The sequence below is a fragment of the Canis lupus genome, chromosome 20 (genome assembly GCF_003254725.2).
Source record: "Canis lupus dingo isolate Sandy chromosome 20, ASM325472v2, whole genome shotgun sequence".
NCBI lineage: Eukaryota > Metazoa > Chordata > Mammalia > Carnivora > Canidae > Canis > Canis lupus.
Window position 1 is genome coordinate 12,675,246 of NC_064262.1, and position 22,033 is coordinate 12,697,278.

The 22,033-nt window shown below is 37.3% G+C and overlaps 1 protein-coding gene across 1 annotated transcript in view; it reads right to left on the bottom strand.

Annotated features, from left to right (window-relative positions):
* Positions 1 to 6,272: 6,272 nt before the first annotated feature.
* The window catches only part of ARL8B (ADP ribosylation factor like GTPase 8B), a 45,816-nt gene continuing 30,055 nt past the window's right edge, over positions 6,273 to 22,033 (bottom strand). Inside the window, exons 2-7 of the mRNA XM_025451105.3 lie at positions 19,944 to 20,024; positions 18,676 to 18,749; positions 18,058 to 18,151; positions 14,172 to 14,239; positions 13,704 to 13,774; positions 6,273 to 8,593 (exon numbers count right to left, since the gene is read on the bottom strand). Coding sequence (XP_025306890.1) covers positions 8,544 to 8,593; positions 13,704 to 13,774; positions 14,172 to 14,239; positions 18,058 to 18,151; positions 18,676 to 18,749; positions 19,944 to 20,024 — 438 coding nt within the window. The 3' untranslated portion in view covers positions 6,273 to 8,543. The remainder of the gene's footprint in view (positions 8,594 to 13,703; positions 13,775 to 14,171; positions 14,240 to 18,057; positions 18,152 to 18,675; positions 18,750 to 19,943; positions 20,025 to 22,033) is intronic.

Below are 22,033 nucleotides of genomic sequence, written 5' to 3' on the forward strand. Positions count from 1 at the left end.
TCCCACTGTGTCTCCTCTGCAACACAGTAGAGACCTAACCTTTGGGGTGTAGAACGGATCCCTGGTCAAATTACTTTACCCATTCTGTATCTACTTCCTATAATTAAGGAAGTTGCAGGTGTCCGCTCTGAAGGGCTATGGCTCTCATGTAACGATTCAGCTAAGGTTTAGGGGTTTTGTTTGCTACATTTGTAGATGTCTGTTAACGTGTTCCCTCAAATTTAGACCATGTGTTTGTTACACCATGGTTTCTGAAGAGCTTGGGAAGCAAAGCCTGATGCCATGGCCCAAATCGGAAATTGGCTGGGTGACCAAAGGAGTGATTAAGAGGATGATGAAGTTGTCATGTGGCAAAAATCTTCACATTTTCAGAGTCAGGGGACTTTTTGCAACATAGAGGAGGTGTATGTAACAGGGACTGAGAAGGAGCCCAAAGAAAACATTTTATTATGACACAAGGTAACTGGCACCTAGTAAGGCCCTTTTTGTTGGCTGAGACTTACTCCTCCCTGCCAAATCCTGAGAGATAGGCCTGCCCAAGCATTAAAGAGTATAAAGAGAGCTTGGACCAAGGTCTTTTGCCTACAAAGATTCTGCTTTTACTTCTCTGTGACAGGCAGCTAGGAACTCTGCTAGAAATCCAATCCTAGGGCTTGATCCTGGACTTTCAGGTCGGCCTTCCCAGAACTTGCAAACTGAATGCGAATATTAAGGTATGTGTCGTCCCCTTCGTAAGCTATTTTAATGCAAATTTCTAAAGTTTCAAATTTGATCTTGCACCATGGTCAAGGGCAGTCCACATTAACACAGCCCCTATTCTCACAAATGGAGACATTTGTTCTAATCAAAATAAAAACAAATTTTTCATAACCAGAGAAAATCATCCAACTTCTGAAAGATGCTTTTCCTGGTAAAACTGATAATAGCTGCCAATCGTATATGTCTTACGGTTTTCAAAATGTGTTCGTTGTTTAATCTTCACAGAAAGCATTGTGAGGCCTATTCACAAGCCCTAAGGGAAGAAATCAGGTTGGAAGGCTCAGGTTCTCTGAGCTACTTACTGTAGCCAGAAAAAGAGCTATCACCTAGGTCTCCTGAACTTTAGCAGAATCTATCAAAACTAGCTAGCCCCCAAAGCAAATGAAGACTGGTTTTCCTACTCTTCCTAAGCCACTCCAAAGGCAACATTATTGACATTAGCCTCTGCTAGGCACAGCCGAAGAGTTAGAGGCCAGGTTCGGAAAGTGTTTCATCTTGAATTAAACTGAACCAAAAGAAAATGGATTATTTTGTGCCTTTTAGATTAGCCTAGGACTCCCCTCAAGGTAAATGTGGCTGCTAAGATTGGGATAACACCCCCCCTCTAATAAGAAAATCTCAACCTTAAAAATCAACTACGAAACAGTTTTCTGATAGTCTTTTCTGCACAGTCTCATGTTCTATGGTAAAAATGGCTTCACTCTAGGGGACACCAAAGAGATGACAACTAAGAACCCAGCCCGAGAAGCCCAATTGCTAGGTGTTCAAATCACAGCTCTGGCCTGAGTGACCTTGGGAAGTAACTTTTCTGGACCTGGTTTTCCCATCTGTGAAATGAGGGTGATAAGAACAGTCCTTAGAGCATATGGCAGTTTTGAGAACTGAAATATTCAATATATACAGCGTACCTACAACAGTGTTCCATAGTGAACCCTATTCTTAACTACTCATGAACTCTGTGAACTGACCAGCATTAGTCAAAGTACCTGATACATTTGAACCAGAGGTTTGTTGGATGAATTAAACAAGTAAGCCTCTCCTATTTTCAAAGCACTATTTTAGGAGAAAAATGTCTAAAGAAACCAAATATAAGACAGGACACGGACTAAAACTCACCACAGTCCAAGACCAGATGAAAGAGCTTTGAATCCTCATGTCTAATATCAGTTCTACTTAACCTGTTCCAGCTTCTATACCTCATGATCCTAAATTTCTGTAATTTGGAATTATATCCTACAAGGCAATCCAAAGTCAATCTCCCTCTTACTTTGATAGTTGAAGGAAGTGACCTAGGAGATGTATTTTGGTGCCTTTAAAAGAGATCCACCATTGTAAATAAATAGGACATTCCAGTTTTCCGAATCAATCTTGTGAGTCTGAGTGAATCAGTGCACTAGGTTCCTAAAACTACAAAGCCAAAAAATAGCAGTGGCCCTATAATGACCTCAAAGGATATAAGGGTACTCCCAGAGATTCCAACGTTAAATCAGGGTTAAAACAGTCTATTAAAAGGAAGATTTTTCTGCTCTAAGAAATTGATTATCCAAAGCAATAATGTAAAACAAATGACATAATGATGACTTTTAAAACAGTATTGCTTCTTTCTGAAGCATTATATACTTGCTTTGTAAAAGGCGAGGGGAGGGAGACTTAAGCAAAAAAGGGGGAGAAGCAAAAAAGGGGAGACGAGGGATCCCTGGGTGGCGCAGCGGTTTAGCGCTTGCCTTTGGCCCAGGGTGCGATCCTGGAGACCCGGGATCGAGTCCCACATTGGGCTCCCGGTGCATGGAGCCTGCTTCTCCCTCTGCCTATGTCTCTGTCTCTCTCCCTCTCTCTCTCTGTGACTATCATAAATAAATAAAAATTAAAAAAAAAGGGGGGGGAGACAAGGAGGAAATTACCTATAATCACATTAATTGGGTGGAAATCTAACTGCAGAATTAAATAGTCTCCTCAGCTGATTAAGAAAAGCCAAACTTCATGTGTTTAAAATTATATAATCATCATTCCCACCTTTTTAATGGGCAGAAATCCAGAAGCTTGTTAACACACTGCTGACAAGGCACAGGGGACAGGAACTGGTAGAAATAAAAATTGGCACATCCTCTGTGAAGGGCAGTTTGGCAACTCCTAGCCTAAGTACAAAGCCATTTACCCTTTGACATAGATATGCTTCTGTGAATTGTGGCAAACTTAACGTAATCCACTGCAGTACTGGTTACAAAAGCAAAAGGTTATAAGCAACCCAAATGTCTATCAACAAGGGACCAGTTAGGTAAACTATGGAATCTCAAACAGCGAAAAAGCACATACACAATGAAATGGGAACCATGCTCCTATGAAGGAGAATGAAGAACTCTCTATATGTTGATATGGAAAGATCGCTAGGACACAGTAACTGGAAAAAAGCCATGTTCAAATTAGTATGCAACCTTCTGTGTAAGAAAGTGGTTTTTAAAAAAAGGTGTATGTATTTCTATTTGCTTTTTATTTTGTATAAACACTAGAAAAACAAATTAAGTGATGTAAGGATTGATTACCTGTAGGGCCAGAGTGGTGGTGGAAGGGTGGTTACTCAGTCATGGGTTGAACCAAGTATTCATGTTTCTTTAGGTATTTTCAATTTTTGAATCATGTGACTTACCTATTAAAAATCATTCAAAAAATAAATGGAACCCAGAAAGAAAAGTGGTAAGCTTCTTTTCCCCACCTGTTCTAACTACTAAACCACAAATGAAATGCAGTGATTATCCATCAGGAATTAATATTCACCATTCATAGGCTGTGCCTCACCCTTTAGGTTACTGGTTTTCAGAGAAAGTAGGCATCATAAAAACTCTTAACCTTCTTTGAAGGGTGAGGACAGCTTGTGCTTTCATAAATCAGTTAGTGGTATGATAAATATTAACAATTTCTTTTTCAATTACAAACAGGAAAAAGGAGTTAATTCAAATATTGGGTAACAGATAGTAATGGTGACTTTTAATATGTAGAAACAAGATATCAAATTGTGTGATACAGACTGTACAAAACTGAGAGTAGGGGATCCCTGGGTGGCTCAGCGGTTTGGCCCCTGCCTTAGGCCCAGGGCTTGGTCTTGGGGTCACAGGATTGAGTCCCACATCGGGCTCCCTGCATGGAACCTGCTTCTCCTCCTGCCTGTATCTCTGCCTCAATCTCTGTGTCTCTCATTAATAAATAAAATCTTAAAAAAACGAAAACAAAAACTGAGAGTAGGCCAAAGCTGTAAATTATATAAAAGCTGATTGGAGGAAATACCATAATTGGCAATCTATTAATGTTCTATTTCCCATGTTCAAGAGGGAATACATTGATTTTATAGGGGGTTTTCTTTCCCTCTCATTACTTTGAAAAGCAGTATTTTCTAACTGCTCTAAGTTTTCTCCAAGCTCCAAATAAATTCTAGCAGAACCCAGTAACATGGCAGTTATAAAGTGTTAAACATTAGCTCTAGTTGACCCCCAAATTGGTAGTAGGTTACATATTTTTCCACATTGTATACCAGAATAAACATTTTTCTGCAGTCTGGGAGAAATGCTTTAAAATTGTTAAATGCCTTTCAAAATATAAGCCTGTATTTATTACAGCATTTCCTTCAAACAAAATCTAAGTTATTGTATCATTCTGTAAAATGTCTGTGATCTCCAGCCCTTAACTGTGTTAAAGTGATAAAATGTAAATATTACGTTTTTGGATTGCTTTTGGATTATTTCCAAGCTGAAAAACATGCAAAGTTAACATATTCACTAGGACAAGTGGGCCTTTTCATCTGTCTTCTCTGCTGTTTTACCACCATCCACATCTCTTGGCTGCTAACACCATAGTCTGTTAGATATTACATTAGGAATCATCTACTCTTCATTTTACAGTTAGGAAAAGTGCAGAGCCAGAGGGGATTCAGCAACTCCTCACACAATCAGTTAATAACAAAGAAAGGGACCCATTTTCTCAAATGTCAATCCAGCACTCCCGACAGAGCCAAACTACATTAGTATTTTCAAATGACAAACTATTTTCCTACCACATCCATTCCTTTTATGAATGTAAGACCTACCAGCCCCAACAAAAGAACTTAAATACCTTTCCCCCTCTAATTCTTACTAGGATATCTGCATTACCTAAGTTACCGGCTGCCTTGCAGTTTTAAAATAGAAATTACCTTACTGAAGAAAGGGCTTGTTAATGAAATGGAATAATGAATGACTACTGCTATTGCTTAGATTAAGGAACTTCCCTTTGCAATCTATCTAGCACGTCAATGACCTGCTTCTATTTCCCTAAGAACAGTCAAGAAGCAGCAATTTAAAAAGCACCCATTTTTATTAATAGCTGAGTGTTAAACAGAAATTATGTGGAGGCTATTTACTAATCAACAGGAAACACCTGCAGTGGGCCACATATTGTAGAACTGCAAGCTTAAGGGAAGTTGGCAAGAAGACTAGTGTTTGCTTTACTGTTTTCAAGTATCTTCGCAGGCATATACGTTGCTGAGGGCACAACAGTTAAAGTTTGTGAGAGAATAAAATATTTCAAATACTCAATATGGTGGTATCCCCGCGATGGCATTTTTAAAGTAAAGTATGTGGCCAAGTGGATGTTACATTACAATACTGGCTACAGTGAATTCAGATTTCCCCTCCAGTTCTTACACTGCCAGACCATGAGGCTGGAATTACCGAATCAACAGGATTTCAGTGTAACTGGATCCTGTATGGATAGAATTACAAGAGGCAGTTAGTTCCTCAGTCAAAACAATGAATACTAAAGTAGCCACAGTTCAATATATCCAATTTACTTGACAGAATCAAAGGGATTTTAGAAGTCTCCATTTTTGAAAGCAGTAATAAACTTAAAATCAAGGATACAGTAAACTAAACTTATATCCACCCCGCCCACTCCCTCCCCTGACTTACACACTCCTTCAAAAGTCGTTTGTAGGAGGGTGAGGAGAAGAGAACCGAGTTAACTGTCTGACTAAATGCCTCCACTAATTCCATACAAGAAATGAAACTGGATATCCTAGGGACTTCTGTCCTAGAAATGCTAAATCATACATCTAATTGGACAACAAGGTCTGGCTGTACACAGTAACAGTATGCATATAGAGAGAAAACCAAGTTGAATTTTCCTGACTAAAACTATAAAATCATTTCTACAATAGTTCTGATGAACTAAGTGTCCACTTTTATAATGCAAAAGATAACATGTAAAGTAGGCCAAATGGCTTTAAAAATATGCTTTTGTAGGAAAACTGCCATGTTCAATTATTTAAAATCTTTTCATTCTGGAACTAAAGTCAGTAAGTAGGCCTGCCTTGCAATTTTCAGTTTATTAGATTTTTGTTAGAATTTTTAAAACAAATAGATTATAAAAAATGCCTAACTAGCTCTTGCCACTTCTATAAGTCCTAAATTTGGTGTATTATGACAGCTTGCAAGCAACAGCATCTCTTCCACCCTGTCCCCCCAAAAAAATCGCAATATCAATCTGTGGATATTTTAAAAGTTTATTTCTATTTTAACTAGCCAGTAGCCCCAATTCTTTGAGAAATGAGCTGATTTCTTTCTAGCACAATGTCTATGGACCTTGCTCATGGTAACTTTCTTCCCATCCCCTTCCAAAAAAAGTCAGCACCTTCCATCATGATGCACATTTTAAGTTAAAATTGTCAATACAACCCTCAAAATGCAAGTTTATTGAATAAAGCTGAGAAGAGCAGTAAACAGACAAAAAAAATGCATCACCTAAATAAAAAAAAAATCACGTATTTACAAAGTTCAGTAACTGTTAGGTTTTCACATGCAGAAGTTAATGCACAGGAAAATGTTGGTAATAGAGTTTGGATGTCTTGAATGCTAAAAGCAATGAACAGACAGAGAAACACATTAAGTTTTAGCTATAGGTCAATTAATGAACCTATGCGGTCCCCACACAGTCACACATTTTAGTTCCAATTCCTCCTTTTAGGCACGAGCAGATTGCCACATTATTTGTAATGGTTCATGGTAACCATTAATGGTGTTGAACTACGGTAGCAAGTTTAAATATCCCTTCATTTACAGAACCATTCATCCCATCAGGGAAGTATGCAACATGCTTCAAAGAATAAGAACAGAATTTTAAAAGCTGAGATTCTACTCATAAAAATATGAATGGAGGAAAACCAAGTAGTATCTGTGCAACACAGTGCAGTATTTTGTACAGAATATTGTTAAGGCCATGGCAGTCTATAAATTAAAACTGGTATTCATTAAAAGAACTTACTGTTGACTGCACTTTTGAGTGCTCAACATGTTTGGAAATGCACTGTCTACATGAGTGCTGCTTAACAAAAGGAACAAAATCACACACAGTGTGAGGCAACACATAAGCGGGTGTAGCATAAAGTTTTATCTACTACAGTGGTTTATGTGAATAACAATTTACAAGTGAACCAGTATTAATATGTCCCTTTATGTATATGGACATCACTAAACTACAAAACATGTTCGTTTTTTAGTTTTTATACATCTCCGTATCATAGAAGCAAACAATACACAGCATCAGTTCCTCAGTTCTCCATGTGATTGATTATTAAACAACCTGTAGACGTTGCGCATGATTACATTAGATAGAGCAGGCAGGTCTAGAGTTGTCACAATAATCAAGATGTCTAATGGCACCAGACAAAAGAGTGCCAAACTTTACATCAATAAGAGAGAAAAATAAGAATTTTTATTTGTTTCTAAGTATCTATTGTGCTGAAAGTCTATGACTGGATATAAAAAGTCAAGAGTTAGAGTGTCATGCAGCAGCACTGATTTAAGGACTAGAGATAGAAAGAACAGGTGTTTGAACAAAGTCTGACATCCTTTACACATTTTATTATATTGGCTGGAATGCTCTAAATTCATGAAAGCCTTTGAGAAAAATCTTCCTTCCCAACCCTTTAAAAAAGTGTGTTGAACCCTGCCCCCCCACACACCAAAAAAAAAAAAAAAAAGAAAGAAAGAAAGAAAAAAAGAAAAGAAGGAAAATAGAGAAATAATGATCTGGACAGATACACAACAGCATGCCTTAGTTCCTCCCATATCCCCAACTGCTATCTGGTGATGAAGAATTCTCAGAAAGCAGAATGTTTTTAAAATTCATATATAATCTCGCCAGTCTAAAGAACCAATAACAACACTGATCTGGTGCCTCCGCTCGCTCTTTGCAGACCATTTTTTAAATTCCTAAGGTGTAATTATACATTTCACATGCATTTGTGAGATATGTAAACATTTTGCTTATATCCCACATGAGTCAGGCTAAAGGTTTTCTAAATACTGTGTGTGGCACTAGAAACTTCATGCTGTATCAAGTCAGTATCAGTATTAAGCTAATGGACTCTATAATGAAATATCATAGACATTTACTGAAAACCAATATAAAAATCTGGCCCAAAAAGACCAAAACAGAAATATGCAATTTTCTTGATTTAAGATGGTCAAATGTGTGTTTTCTTTAAAAAAAAAAAAAAAAAAAAAAAAGCTCTACGCACTGTTTAAGACAAGTATGTATAAGAAGCTTTTGTGTGTGTGCTGACTTTATCATGACAACTCTAGCTGATTCTTTATGAAGGATAAGGGATACACATCTTCAGCAGTGCACAAGAGAAATAAACTCTGAAAAAGGCAATTTCTTGGGTTTAGGAAGGACCGTATTCTGGGAAGTACTTCAGAGGAACGGACAATAATTCTAGAATTATAGCCAGGAAGGACTGGAAGACTTCAGGAGATGCTTCAGCTTCTTCTAGATTTTGAATGTTGAATAAGCCACTGAAGTGTGATATCTATAGATGGAGGGAAAAAAATTGAAGGCGTTAAGATACCAAGTTAAGACACTAAACAGAGATAGTATTTAAAATGCAGCTACTTCAAAGTACATGCTGGGTCTGCCCTCTTCTGCTTTTCTGCATCTAAACTACTATTCTCCATTACCTAAACTTCAAGAGGACATTCTAAGGAATTGAGACTAAAGAGTCTCTGATCTAAAAGTTAAATTATGCTCAGGACAGCTTGTACCACCTTTTTTTCATTGAAAAACTTACAGACTGCCTGTTAAGATCAGTACTGTATGTGAAGTACCAGGAATGCAAAGATACAGGAGAATCCCCCTGCTCTCAAGGAACTTTTAGTATCTAAGTTGAAAAACCTAAAACTCATTTGCAGTTGGGTGGAGGGGTGCCCCACAGATTTCCAGGCAAAGGAAACAAAAACAAGAAACAAAGGCATGAATGGTGTGGAGATCTGGATGGATTATATGTGATAAGATATGGATGAAGGACAGGAATGGGAGAAGGGACTGTTGCTTATTGCTAAGGCAGGGGTTCTCAATTTCACCTTTTTGACATTTTGGACCGGGTAATTCTTTGCTGGGACAGGGATGATGGCCTTTCCTGTGCATGGCAGACTATTTTGCGGCATCCGTGACCCCTACCGCTAGATGCCACTATAACTCCCCCACACACCCACAATTGTGACAACCAATAATGTCTCCAGGGGATTGCCAAATGTCCTGAGGAGCAAAAATGTCCTTAACTGAGATCTATGGGCTAGACAGAGCCAATAACCCTGTATACCACTCTAGGATGCTACTAAATTTGAGTTTTATTCTCAAGTGGAAGTTACTAGAGAATTTTAAGCAAGGAAATTATTAGTTTAGTTAGTATGATTAACAACGGCAATAGAGGAAGACAACTTGGAGTTATCAGTAGCACTATCACAACAAGAATAGGAAATGGATGAAGGCCTGAAGCAAACAAGTGCTGTAGCGATGGTAGAAGGAAAATGCAGAGTTGACTAAGATAAAGAATAGAGAGACTGACAGTATGTAGTGGGTAAGAAAGAATCTGTTGGCTTCAATGACCTGCGTTGGTCATGTTGACAAACACAGTGGCTAAAGAAAGAACAGACTTGAGGAAAAAAAGATTAAGAATTTAGCTGTGAAACACACTGAGTTTGAGGTGCAGAAGGTAACAGGTATGGAGATGTCCAACAGGTAATTTTAGCTACATGGATCTCAGAAGGCGATGGGGACTAGCAAGATGTCACCAAAGAGGTGACAGCTGAAGCTACCGTAGCAGAGATCAGCCAAAAAAAGCACTTAGACTGACAAGAGAAGGAAGCTAAGTCAAAACATTGAATTACTGTCCTTGAGTTCTTTAAAATGTGTCATCCGTGTAAAGGGTATGTGAGCATCTACCAGAAGTAGCATTCTATTCTCCAAGCCTGAAAGATGAGTGCAAATTCAATTTCCCAGCTAATATACATTACAGAAAATAGACACACATATGAAGAGTCTCAGCCAAGAGCTGAGATCTGAACAAACACAATCTGTTCAGAGTTGTGGAAGCAATGAATTAACCTGCTTGCTGAACCAGATCATGTGTACTTTTAAAAGGAGGACAGCAGTACGTAGTAAGAGCAAAGCTACATTCATTAGAATTGAATGGGGGAAAGGTAAATCTAAGAGTGAAATGCCCAGGTTTAAATATTTAAGAAATTCACTTAAAAAAACAAAAACAAAAACAAAACTTGTGGACACTGGACAGAAGTTACATCCTAAAGACAGATGGATCCTTAAGACTAGATTAAAAAGCAGAAAAGAAGTAAGATACTCAGATGAAGCAGTCATCTTCCAAGACATAAAGGGCCACAAGTATGAGTCATCTTTGCAAAGATCATGTTCACAGAAGTAATCTGTTCTATGTGTGGTTTGAGGACACATTACCAAAGTATTTCATATACCACACTGGGAAGCTGGAAGAATATACAACCCATGTGCATGGAGATACTTTTGGGACAATTTAGTAAATTCATAAATTTAGTTCCAAAATATGTTGTAAAAGCTGAAATTAAGGAGGATATTCTGATTTGATTACCCAAGAAGTCTAATCTTGGCTGTTAGTTGTATTTCTTGCTCCAAATTAATAGGCATTCTGATTTACAAACTACTCATTTTGAATCTAGTTAGAGTAGATCTACTTCCTTGGGCTTGAAACTAAATGAAGCAGGAGTTCTACAATCACAAACTGGTGACTATGGAGCCCTATGACAGACCATGAAGATCAGCCTCACCAGCTCTCCTGCATTTACCTCCTAAATGAGCTCACAAGATTTTTTCAGGAAAGTATCTGGCTAGTGTGTCAAGGTAGTAAGACAAAGACACAAAACTTAACAAGAATTCCTCCTAACAAAGGAAGGAAATTTTCAAAGATTTTACTTATTTATTCATGAGGGACACAGAGAGAGAGGCAGAGACACAGGCAGAAGGAGAAGCAGGCTCCATGCAGGGAGCCCGATATGGGACTCGATTCCAGATCCTAGGATCACGCCCTGAGCCGAAGGCAGACGCTCAACCACTGAGCCACCCAGGTGTCCCAGAAGGAAAATTTTGTTAAATAAATTCTAAGTAACCCTAGTGCTTGAAGAGCCTATTCTCAAATTAACTAAATGCTTACAATGTAACAAGTTACTTATTCTATTCATTTAGAGAAGATTTTGTGTCCATAAGCAAAGTACTAGGCTCAGATTGCTTTTGGGTGCTCTTTTAAGGGAACTCAGGGATGCTTGGCTGGTTCAGGGAATGGAGATTGTGATTTCTGATCTCAAGGTTGTTAAATTCAAGCCCCACATTGGGTGTGGAGATTACTTAAAAATAAAATCTTAAAAAAATAAAATAAAATAAAATAAATAAAGGAAGCCCAGAATTAGCCAGAAAACTATCAATACTCTGAGCCCATCAGAGCATGTTTGAGGAGGGGTGGGGAAAGAATTGATAGACCAGAACCAATACACACTGAATGAAGGCTAATGGGGGAAAAAAATTAAGGGAAAAAAAAAAAAAAAAAAAAACCCAACCTTCTAAGCACACTGTTTTGGCACTATTACATTTTACTCCAATACAAGTTTTTGTTGTTTTTTTTTTTTTTTTAATTGGAGGTATGACTATGGTAGAATGGTGTTTTTGGCTTTGAAGATGGATGAAGGAGCTATAAGCCAAGAATGCAAGCAGTATCTAAAAGCTGAAAAAGACAAGGAAATGCATCTCCAAAAAGAGCACAACCTATCACCTTAGTCCTTAATTTCTAGCTCAGTGAGAACCATGACAGACTTCTAACTGACAGCAGCAATAGAAAACTAATACACCCAAAAAAAAAAAAAAAAAAAAAAAAAAAGAAAACTAATACACCAATACACCCATGTGACGTCCATCATATGTCAAATGCTGCAATGCATTTTCAGGTTCCCTCTCACAAAATAATTTGTAAACTGCTGCTATTACCATTTTATAGATGAGTAAAACCTGGAGATCAGGGAGGTTAACTGCTTTGTCCAAGGCCAGTCAGAAAGTAACTTAGGATCAAGTGTTCTGGCCTGAGGCTGCCTGACCCCAAGGCCCATGCTGTTTGTAGCCCATTATGCAGCAATGATGGACAGCCTCATTTTTCCATAGTGACCCACAGAGCAATTTTTTCACCAGTGACCACTAAACTGGGAGAGGTAAAGGTGCCATGAAAATCTCTAGGCTCCTATGCAGGTGCTTCAAGGTACATGCATTAAACTCTCTTTTCTCATTTTGGTTGAGACTGTCATGCCAGACAAAAACTGTGACTCAGCCTGACTAGCTTTTGTCATGAAGGTAAACTTTACCAGTGAGTATATTTTCTTGCACTGTTATAGGTCTTTTCACTCAAGCAGTTAACAGGTTAAATAGCCTTTCATCTTGTCAAATGCTTCTATTCATATTTCCTTTTTACCTTTGGACCCATCTCACCCATTCCAATCCACTTTTATTAAATAATCTCTCACAAATTAGTTAAGAAACTAAAGGCTCTTATACTTAAATTCTTTAAGGACACTGTATTGGATTGGATAGTGTCTCCTAAAAATTCACTCCTACTCAGAATCTCAGAATTTATTCAGAAATTATCTTTACAGATAAAAGACAAAGTTGCTCTGAATGAAGGTAGGACCTAATCCAATGATATGGATCTTTATGAGAAGAGAAAATACGCACACACACACACAGACACACACGGAGAAGGCTATGTGAAGCCAGAGGCAGAAACTGGAGTGAAGTATCTGTGTTAAAAAGTAAGCTAGGGGGATCCCTGGGTGGCGCAGCGGTTTGGCGCCTGCCTTTGGCCCAGGGCGCGATCCTGGAGACCTGGGATCGAATCCCACATCGGGCTCCCGGTGCATGGAGCCTGCTTCTCCCTCTGCCTTTGTTTCTGGCTCTCTCTCTCAGTCTTTCATGAATAAATAAATAAATAAAATCTTTAAAAAAAAAAAAAAAAAAGTAAGCTAGGAAAAGGCAAAGCTGGATACTCCCCAACAGCCTTCATGGCCCTGCTGACACCTTGATTTTGGACGCCTAGCTTCCTGAACTTGAGAAAATAAATTTCTGCTGTTTTAAGCCACCCAGTTTTGGTACTTTGTTATGGCAATTCTAGGAAATTAACACAGACATTAAATAGATAAAGAATACTTTTGGCTTATTCTTCCAATAGAGCACTAACATACTGCAGTAATATACTGGTTGAATAAATGAACAATTGTTTTAGTGCCTACAGAACAATTTTTGTAAAGTCTTTTCTCAAAAACATAATTTTGTTATAAAGCACAGCTGGATACTAGTTCTGCCAAAATTAATACAATAAATTGATATCACATAATGTTTAACTTCATGTCTATTTCACTTACTACTTTAAATAACATAGAGCACATTCAGGATGTTGTATTTGCTGTCAAAAGATATAATATCTATTCTTTTTCCTAAGGCAAAAACAACAGTCTTGTATAAAGGAAGTCACTTAAACAGAAATGGGGATAATAAACAGTAAGAAGCACTAAGATATCCCTTCCAGTGATATCCATTTTTCCACAGTCATTTCTTACCTATATTATCCTTTTCTTTGCAAGAAATTGAATAGCAGCAAATTTCTCTATCCTGAATAGCAGACAGGTTCCTATAAGAAGCAGAATTAAGAGAATAAGGTCTGTGCTTAAAACAACTATCATACCTATCACTCTTTGTTCAATTTTCTTATATTTTTACACTGAAGAAATTATTTTACTACTACTAAAATTTTAGAAATTCACGTCACTGGTAGGCCAAATTTACCACGTTTACCTTAAAACATGGCTGTAATCATTACTAAATAACAGGAGTGCCTGGCTGGCTCAGTCAGAAGAGTATATGACTCAATCTCAGGATTGTAAATTCGAGCCCCATGTTGGGTATAGAGATTACTTAAAAATAAAATCTCTAAAAAATAATAATATAATGTTGCTAAGCAAAGTAGTGGGCAAAAAAGTCTAATTTAGAAAAAAGTTTTTTAAAATATCATCATTCTTAAGACATACATTTTTTCAATTAGCTGTTTCTCATCCAAGGCATTAGGAAGATCTCTCTTGTTTCCAAGTACTAGTACCTTTAAAAAGAAGAGATATTAACAATAAACGTTTATGTAGGAAAAGGTCACAGAAGCATATGATAGTCATATTTGTAGACATTAAAATTGGAATGCTACCACATGCCATAATATTGAGGCATATTTGTGTAACTGGTGGGCTATCTCATTTATTTAATCATTCAAATTAGCGTTCATTTTAACTTCTACCACACAGATGACTTAATTCAATGTGGCTGCCAACCTCTATTTAAATTATTTTAAGTCTATGGTATGCATTCTGAAATTTCTAAATAAATCTGTACCAAAATGTAATTATGATCTTAACACAACCAAAGTGGGGGAATAATTTTTTAATCATTTTTTGTTAGCCATTAATCATACAAACACATAAACATGCTTTTAAAATCGATCCATCCTATAGAATGTCATGCATAAATATTCTAAGACAATGGTTAAGTCTGGAGATCAGGATAAATATAGTAGTCATAAACTCTAGGAATGAATTAATGTCATCATCTGGTTGTGAGATGTCATTTGAAAAGAAAGGAAAGCAGAGACAGCTTCCCAATTACCACCCTTTCTTTCTCAGGTATGTTCTTTCTGCCATAGAGAAAACAAAGAATATGAGTACATATAATGTATTTGAGAATATCCATACTCTAAGGTCAGTGTTCTCTAAGAACATGTAATCTTTGATCCATCTCAACAAAGTACGTCATGTCTACCTTGCCACAGCTATTTCTTTCACTTAATACACCCCTACTCCATACACTTTGACTGATTCTACTTATAAGACCTAGATTCTTACTTTGCACAAAGGACAAAGAGACAAGGACTGAAGCACAGAGAGCTGAGGACACTGGGAGCTCACAGGGGAATGTTCAACCACAGCCTGTCTCCCTTTCCCCAACTTTCACCCTCTCCATACTTATTTAAGTCACACTAGGTTCTCAAGCTGGATCTGCCTGAATTTCTAAAAATAATTATCACGGTCATTTATGATCAACTGTCAGTTTGGGGTTGCCTGGCATTTTAGCCCTCTTACTACATTTAAGAACTCTCCTACCTTATGAACCTGCCTCCCAATGAAGCTACTTGGTTCAATGGATAATTTTTTCCCTAGCTTTCCTTTCTAAAAGAGCATGGACATATAATCTAGAATGAACCAAACTTTTCAATGAAGAGTCAGTGATGTAAGAAAGCAGGATAGAGAACCCTTTCTTTCTTTCTTTCTTTCTTTCTTTTCTTTCTTTTCTTTCTTTTTTCTTCCTTCCTTCCTTTCCTTCTTTCTTTCTTTCTGAATGACACAGAGAGAGAGAGAGGCAGAGAGACAGAGAGGCAGAGACACAGGAGGAGGGAGAAGCAGGCTCCATGCCGGCCGTGAGACTCGATCCCGGGACTCCAGGATCGCACCCTGGGCCAAAGGCAGGCGCTAAACCACTGAGCCACCCAGGGATTCCCAAGAGAACCCATTTTGATAGGGAAAGGAAATCAATCAGCTAGATGACCTTCCAATCAGAACAATTTGTGTCTAGTGTTCAGAAACTTCATGTGGTAACCAGACTTACTCTGTGGTGGGAGTTTGGATATGACCCTGACAGCTGCTTAGCTTCCTTGTTCCAGCCTATTTCTCGAGCCTACTTATTTGCAGCCTTCTCAGAGACCCTGGGAGCTACCCAATATTATTTCATTGAATTCCTTTCTACTGAAGTCAGCTTTCTATTGCTTGCAACTAAAAGACTTACGGTGTCCATAAGGTGTCCACTGATTTTTACTTTTTTTTTTTTTAAGATTTTATTTATTTATTCATGAGAGACACACAGAGAGAGGCAGAGACACTGACAGAGGGAGAAGCAGGCTCTCTGCAGGAAGCCCGATGTGGGACTCAATCCCAGGACTCCAGGATCATGCCCTGGGCTGAAGGCAGGTGCTCAACCGCTGAGCTACACAGGCATCCCTGATTTTTACTTATGGTAGGTATATAGAACTAGGAACTAGGTCCTAACACAGGAGAAAAAGAATAGACTTTGAAGTCAGACAGACAGGGATCCCTGGGTGGCGCAGCGGTTTAGCGCCTGCCTTTGGCCCGGGGCGTGATCCTGGAGACCCGGGATCGAATCCCACGTCGGGCTCCCGGTGCATGGAGCCTGCTTCTCCCTCTGCCTGTGTCTCTGCCTCTCTCTCTCTCACTGTGTGCCTATCATAAAAAATTAAAAAAAAAAAAAAAAAAAAAAATGAAGTCAGACAGACATAGATTCGAAACCTGGATGCACAACATACTAATGTTGCCATGTAACCCTGAAGAACAAGTGTTAGAAAGGAGGGATAACCACGAACCTCATTATGCTGTAAGAATTAAATGTGATAATACACCTCAAGTATTTGACATTCATGAACTGGTCCTTTTCCAGCATTCTTCAGCTCAACAAACGGCACCACCTTCCATCTAACTTCATGAACCAAAAACTACGAATTATACTTTAGATCTCCTCTTCCACCAAGTCTGGTGGACAGTGTTCCTAAATATCCCTAAAATCTGTTTTTTTCTCACCATCTTGTCCACTACCAACACCCTAATCCATGGTACTGTAATTTGTCAGCATAACTTCAACAGCTTCCTAACACTGCCATCTTACAGTCCCATTTGCCACTTTAATCCATTCTTAATCTGAAATCAGAATGACTTAAATAATAAATCTGATCATTTAAAACACTACAACAGTAAGGTGCCTGGGTGGTTCAGTTGGTTTGAATGGTTGAGTGTCAGACTTGATTTTGGCTCAGGTCCTGGTCTCAGGGTCATGAGATCAATCCTTCCCTGCCCCTCTGTGTGGGGCTCCAAGCTCAGGGCAGAGTCTGCTTCTCTCTCTCCCTCTGTTCCTCTCCCACCCAAGTGTGCTAAGAAATAAATAAAATCAAGAAGAAGAAAAGGAAAAGGAAAAGGAAAAGGAAAAGGAAAAGGAAAAGGAAAAGGAAAAGGAAAAGGAAAAGGAAGGAAGGAATCCTTCAGAAAAAAAGCTTTATAACACTACAAGAGCTTTCCCACACAGTCCATACCCAGTCTCCTCTAGGATCCTTACTGCCACATGGCTTCACCACTCTCCCCACCCTCTTACTTTGCTGTTTGCTCTAGAGACTGGCCTCCTCTCAGTGCCTTGCTTCCTCCTACCAAAAGGCCTTTGTCTACATATCCCTCACAATTCAGCTCAAGTAAGTACCTAGGTGGCTCAGTGGCTGAGCGTCTGCCTTTGGCTCAGGTGGTGATCCCGGGATGAAGTCCCACATCAGGCTCCCTGCATGGAGCCTGCTTCTCCCTCTGCCTATGTTTCTGCCTCTGTCTGTCTCTCCATGAATAAATAAACAAAATCTTTAAAGAAAAAAAAAATCAGTTCAAGCATCATTTCCTCAGGGAATCCTTCGTAGATCTTCCCTCAAACTAGATCAAATATCCCTTCTAATTTACAACTCTTGCGGCCCCTTGTACCTCTCCTTCATAGTACTTAACAGAGCTGTATTATTCAAATGATTTCATGGCATCTACCTTTCTTACTAAACCACAAGCTTCATGATGGGAGTGAGCATATTTCTATTCACTTCTGTTCACCACTGTATCCCCAGGACTGAGCATTGCTTCTATTGCAGATAGTCTAATATATAGCTGGCTAAGAAATAAATAAATAGCACAGTGCCCAGTATATGGCTAATATTCAGTAAAGGTAAGTGTTTTAAGACTTTAAGACATAATAGCTGATTTCAAATATAATATAATCATATAATTATAATCTTAATAATAAATATTACCATCATATAATATAAAATAAGAACTCCATACTTACTGGAATTCCTTGTAACTGTGGTTTATCTAGAAGATTATGTAGTTCATTTCGAGAAGCTTCTATCTTTTCACGATCTGCAGCATCTATCATGTAACTTAAAAAAAAAAGCAATTTTGATATGTCTTCTCCAAACCTCTGATGGCCACAATTAAAAATACAGAGTTTTTAATTTTCATATTTACATTACTAAGGGGCACCTGGATGGCTCAGTTGGAAGAGCATGCAACTCTTGATCTTGGGGTCATGAGTTTGAGACCCACATTGGGTATAAAGATTACTTAATAAACTTTTAAAAAATGACTCACACTACTGAAATCGTTAATCAAAACAAAGACCTAGATAAAGAAAAGCTCAGTACCCAAAAATCTTTCAAACAGACTATACTTAGGTGCAAATACATGATAATAAAACACTTACATCACTTAGCTCTTAGCTGCATAAACAAAAACATAAATAAAATTCTCATTCATGATTAAATTTTTTAAAGTTTCATATTAATGGGATTACCTAAGAAAATAAAAAGACTACTAATTGCATGAAATAAAAACTGAGCCTTTGGAAGTATTAAAAACAACTTTTTTCCTGGAAACCAAAGTTGACTTTTTAAAAAGTGCTTACACAATGGCATTGACTCCTCTGCAGTACCTTTCCCACATGCTCCGGAATCGGGGTTGTCCTCCTATGTCCCAAATCTTTAAATCAAGACAGACAAATCTTAATAAAGATATTTTAAGTAATACATTGAAGAAAAAGTATCAGAAGAAGAGTAGTAGTTCTGGGGTCCACTTCTAAACTTGAAGTTCGTATTTAATATGTTTACAATTGATCTAATAAGTTCTACTAAAAAAATTTTGTGCAATACTTTCTTTGCTTGTAAAACAGTAAATTTCCAAAGTGAAAATGTATCTTTAAGATAACACTTGTAGCATCTACAGAATCATACATCATCCAGATTTGAATACCAAAAGAGAAAACAACAGTTCATTCAGAACCTATTAAAGTTTAATTGTCTGACAGGAAATGCATTAATGCCTAATGATTTTTCTGATACAAAATTATTGTATCCATATGAAAGCTACTACCCACAATAATTTCATAATTATGTCTACTCCGTAGATACTATTCTGGACACAGTGCTACATAAATGTCTTAAGTCGTGGTATTTACCTTCAAGGGGCTTCCAGTTTAACTATAGACACCTTTTTATGCATAAAAAGACCTATATGTGAAAAGTGAGATGCTTCATTAGATGAGCTCCAGAAAGAATTCAGTAAGCAGCTTCTGTGAGCCACAGAAATTGGGTGAAACCACTGTAAGGGTCTAGACAATTAGAAGTAAACTCCCATTAACTACAGAACATACACACACACACACACACACAAAAATATGGCCTCTGATAAACAGTTCAACAGTCCATAATTTAAAACCCATCAAACTCATTCTAAAAACAAAATTATGTTTAAGTAGTTAGCTTTCCTATTTTATAGTTTTAATTTTACGGCTTGGTAGCAAAGAAAGTGAAAACTAGGTTACCATATATGCACCACAAATATAATACTAAATTGCCAATATTATAAATAATAGGTTACCTTTCAATATAAAATACTGTTCATGAAATAATATAATCACATTCTAAATATGGGATCTCAAACATGGGATTTTTATTTCCTAGGAATATCCACATCCCAAATTTTATTCTGACAAGCCATATCCTAAGTTTTTTCATGGCACTTAATAACATTTCAACTTAAACATTTTGATTTATGAGAGAAAGAAAAAAACAACTGATTTACATTCTTTTGGAACATATTCATAAGAAGTACAAATAAATATGTAAAAAGCAAAGAAAAAAACAGAAAAATTTGTAGCTGTGCAAGATCACATACCTTTATTGTGACGTTACCTTTAGTTACTTTCCTCATGTTGAAGCCCACGGTGGGTATCATATCTTCACTGAATTGACCTGACTGAATAAAAGAAAACATGTGAAGTTAGATTAATCAATATTTATTAAGACATATAACATGGCATAAGCTTCAGACATCAACCATGTTTTTTTTTAATTAAAAAAAAATATATTTTTTTAGAGATTTTATTTATCCATGAGAGATACAGAGAGATGCAGAGAGAGAGGCAGAGACACAGGCAGAAGGAGAAGCAGGCTCCATACAGGGAGCCCGAAGAGGGACTCGATCCTGGGTCTCCAGGATCCTGCCCTGGGCTGAAGGCAGCGCTAAACCGCTGAGCCACCGGGGCTGCCCTCAACCATGCTTCTATAACCATTTTAGTATATAACTAACTTTTTAGTGGGGGTAACAATCTGTCTTAAGAAAACATTCTTTATAGGTGCTTCTTTATAGTTAACTCTCACTTTCAGCTCAGGTCATGATCTCAGGGTTGTGAAATTAAGCCCTTGGGTGTTGGGCGGAGCCTGCTTAAGATTCTCTCCTCCCCTTGCTCCTACCTGCCCCCCTTAAATAAAAAGAAACACAGAAAAGAAAATATTCCTTATATCCATAATTCTTAAAGGGATACATGATTTTGTTCATACAAACACATATTCCCCCGTTTAAAAAATTAACTTTTTACATTATTTCCTTAAATTTAAAAAATATACTGTAACTATAAATGACAATTTATTCATTTCCCCACCTATACATAAATGTTAACACAAAATAGGAAATCAGAAGCAAAACTTCAAACTTTTCTATTTTTAGGATTTAAATTATTTTGACAATAACTGTTAACAACTTACAGCTAAATAGCTTTTCCAAGCTTGTCTTTTACAAGCTTATAAAATATTTTGTCATTTTATAGGTTTTCCTTTTATGTAATCAATTGTTTTTTCTTATGACCTTATCATTAAGATTAAAATATTTTATAATAGTTTTTGAAAACCTTTTTAAAATTTAAAATGTTCATCCATCTGGAATATGATTTTATAGTACAAGAAAGTTACTTCTTTCAATCATCTCACTCATTTAAAAATTCACACATTCCTAACTATTTGAAATGATATGCCAAATGCCATACAGAAACAGTTCTATATCTAAGTCAATACTTCTCCATTAGCCTGTTTATTCCTAAATTAGAATTAGATGAATTACTGTAGCTTGTACAGTTTCTTATTCTTATATAGAAGATCAAGAATTTGGAATGTTTTCAAAGTTGTCTGGGTTCATCACACATTCCAAATAAACTAAAAATTCTTATTTCGGTTAAAATATTGACTAGAACTATATTAACTATATTAATTTGAGAAGGACTGTCCTATATCAAATTTTTTTAACCATCAAGTTTTTTAAATTGTATTTAAATACAACTAATTAATTGTCAATGTAATATATTATTGGTTTCAGATGTAGAGGTCAGTGATCATCAGTCTTACAATACCCAGTGCTCAGCACGTCTCATAGCCTCCTTAATGTTCATCACCCAGTTACCCCCCTCCCATTCCCGCCCCTCCAGCGACCCTGTTTGTTTCTTTTGATTAAGAGTCACTTATGGTTTGTCTCTCTCACTGATTTCGTCGTATTTTTTTCCTCTCTTCCCCTATGACCTCCTGTTTTGTTTAATTCCACATGAGTGAGATCATATAATTGTCTTTCTCTGATTATTTCACTTAGCATAATATCCTCTATTTCCATCCATGTCATTGCAAATGGCAAGATTTTCTTTTTTTTTTTTTGATGGCTGAGTAGTAGTCTGTTGTACATATATACTACATCATCCTTCATCCATTCATCTGTCAATTGATATCTGGGCTCTTTTCATAGTCTCACTATTGTGGACATTGCTGCTATAAACATTGGGGTGTAGGTGCCCCCTTCGGATGACTAAATTTATATCCTTGGGGTAAATACCCAGTAGTGCAATTGCTGGTTCAAAGGGTAACTCTATTTTCAACTTTTTAAGAAACCTCCATATTGTTTTCCAGAGTGGCTGCACCAGCTTGCATTCCCACCACATTTGAAGG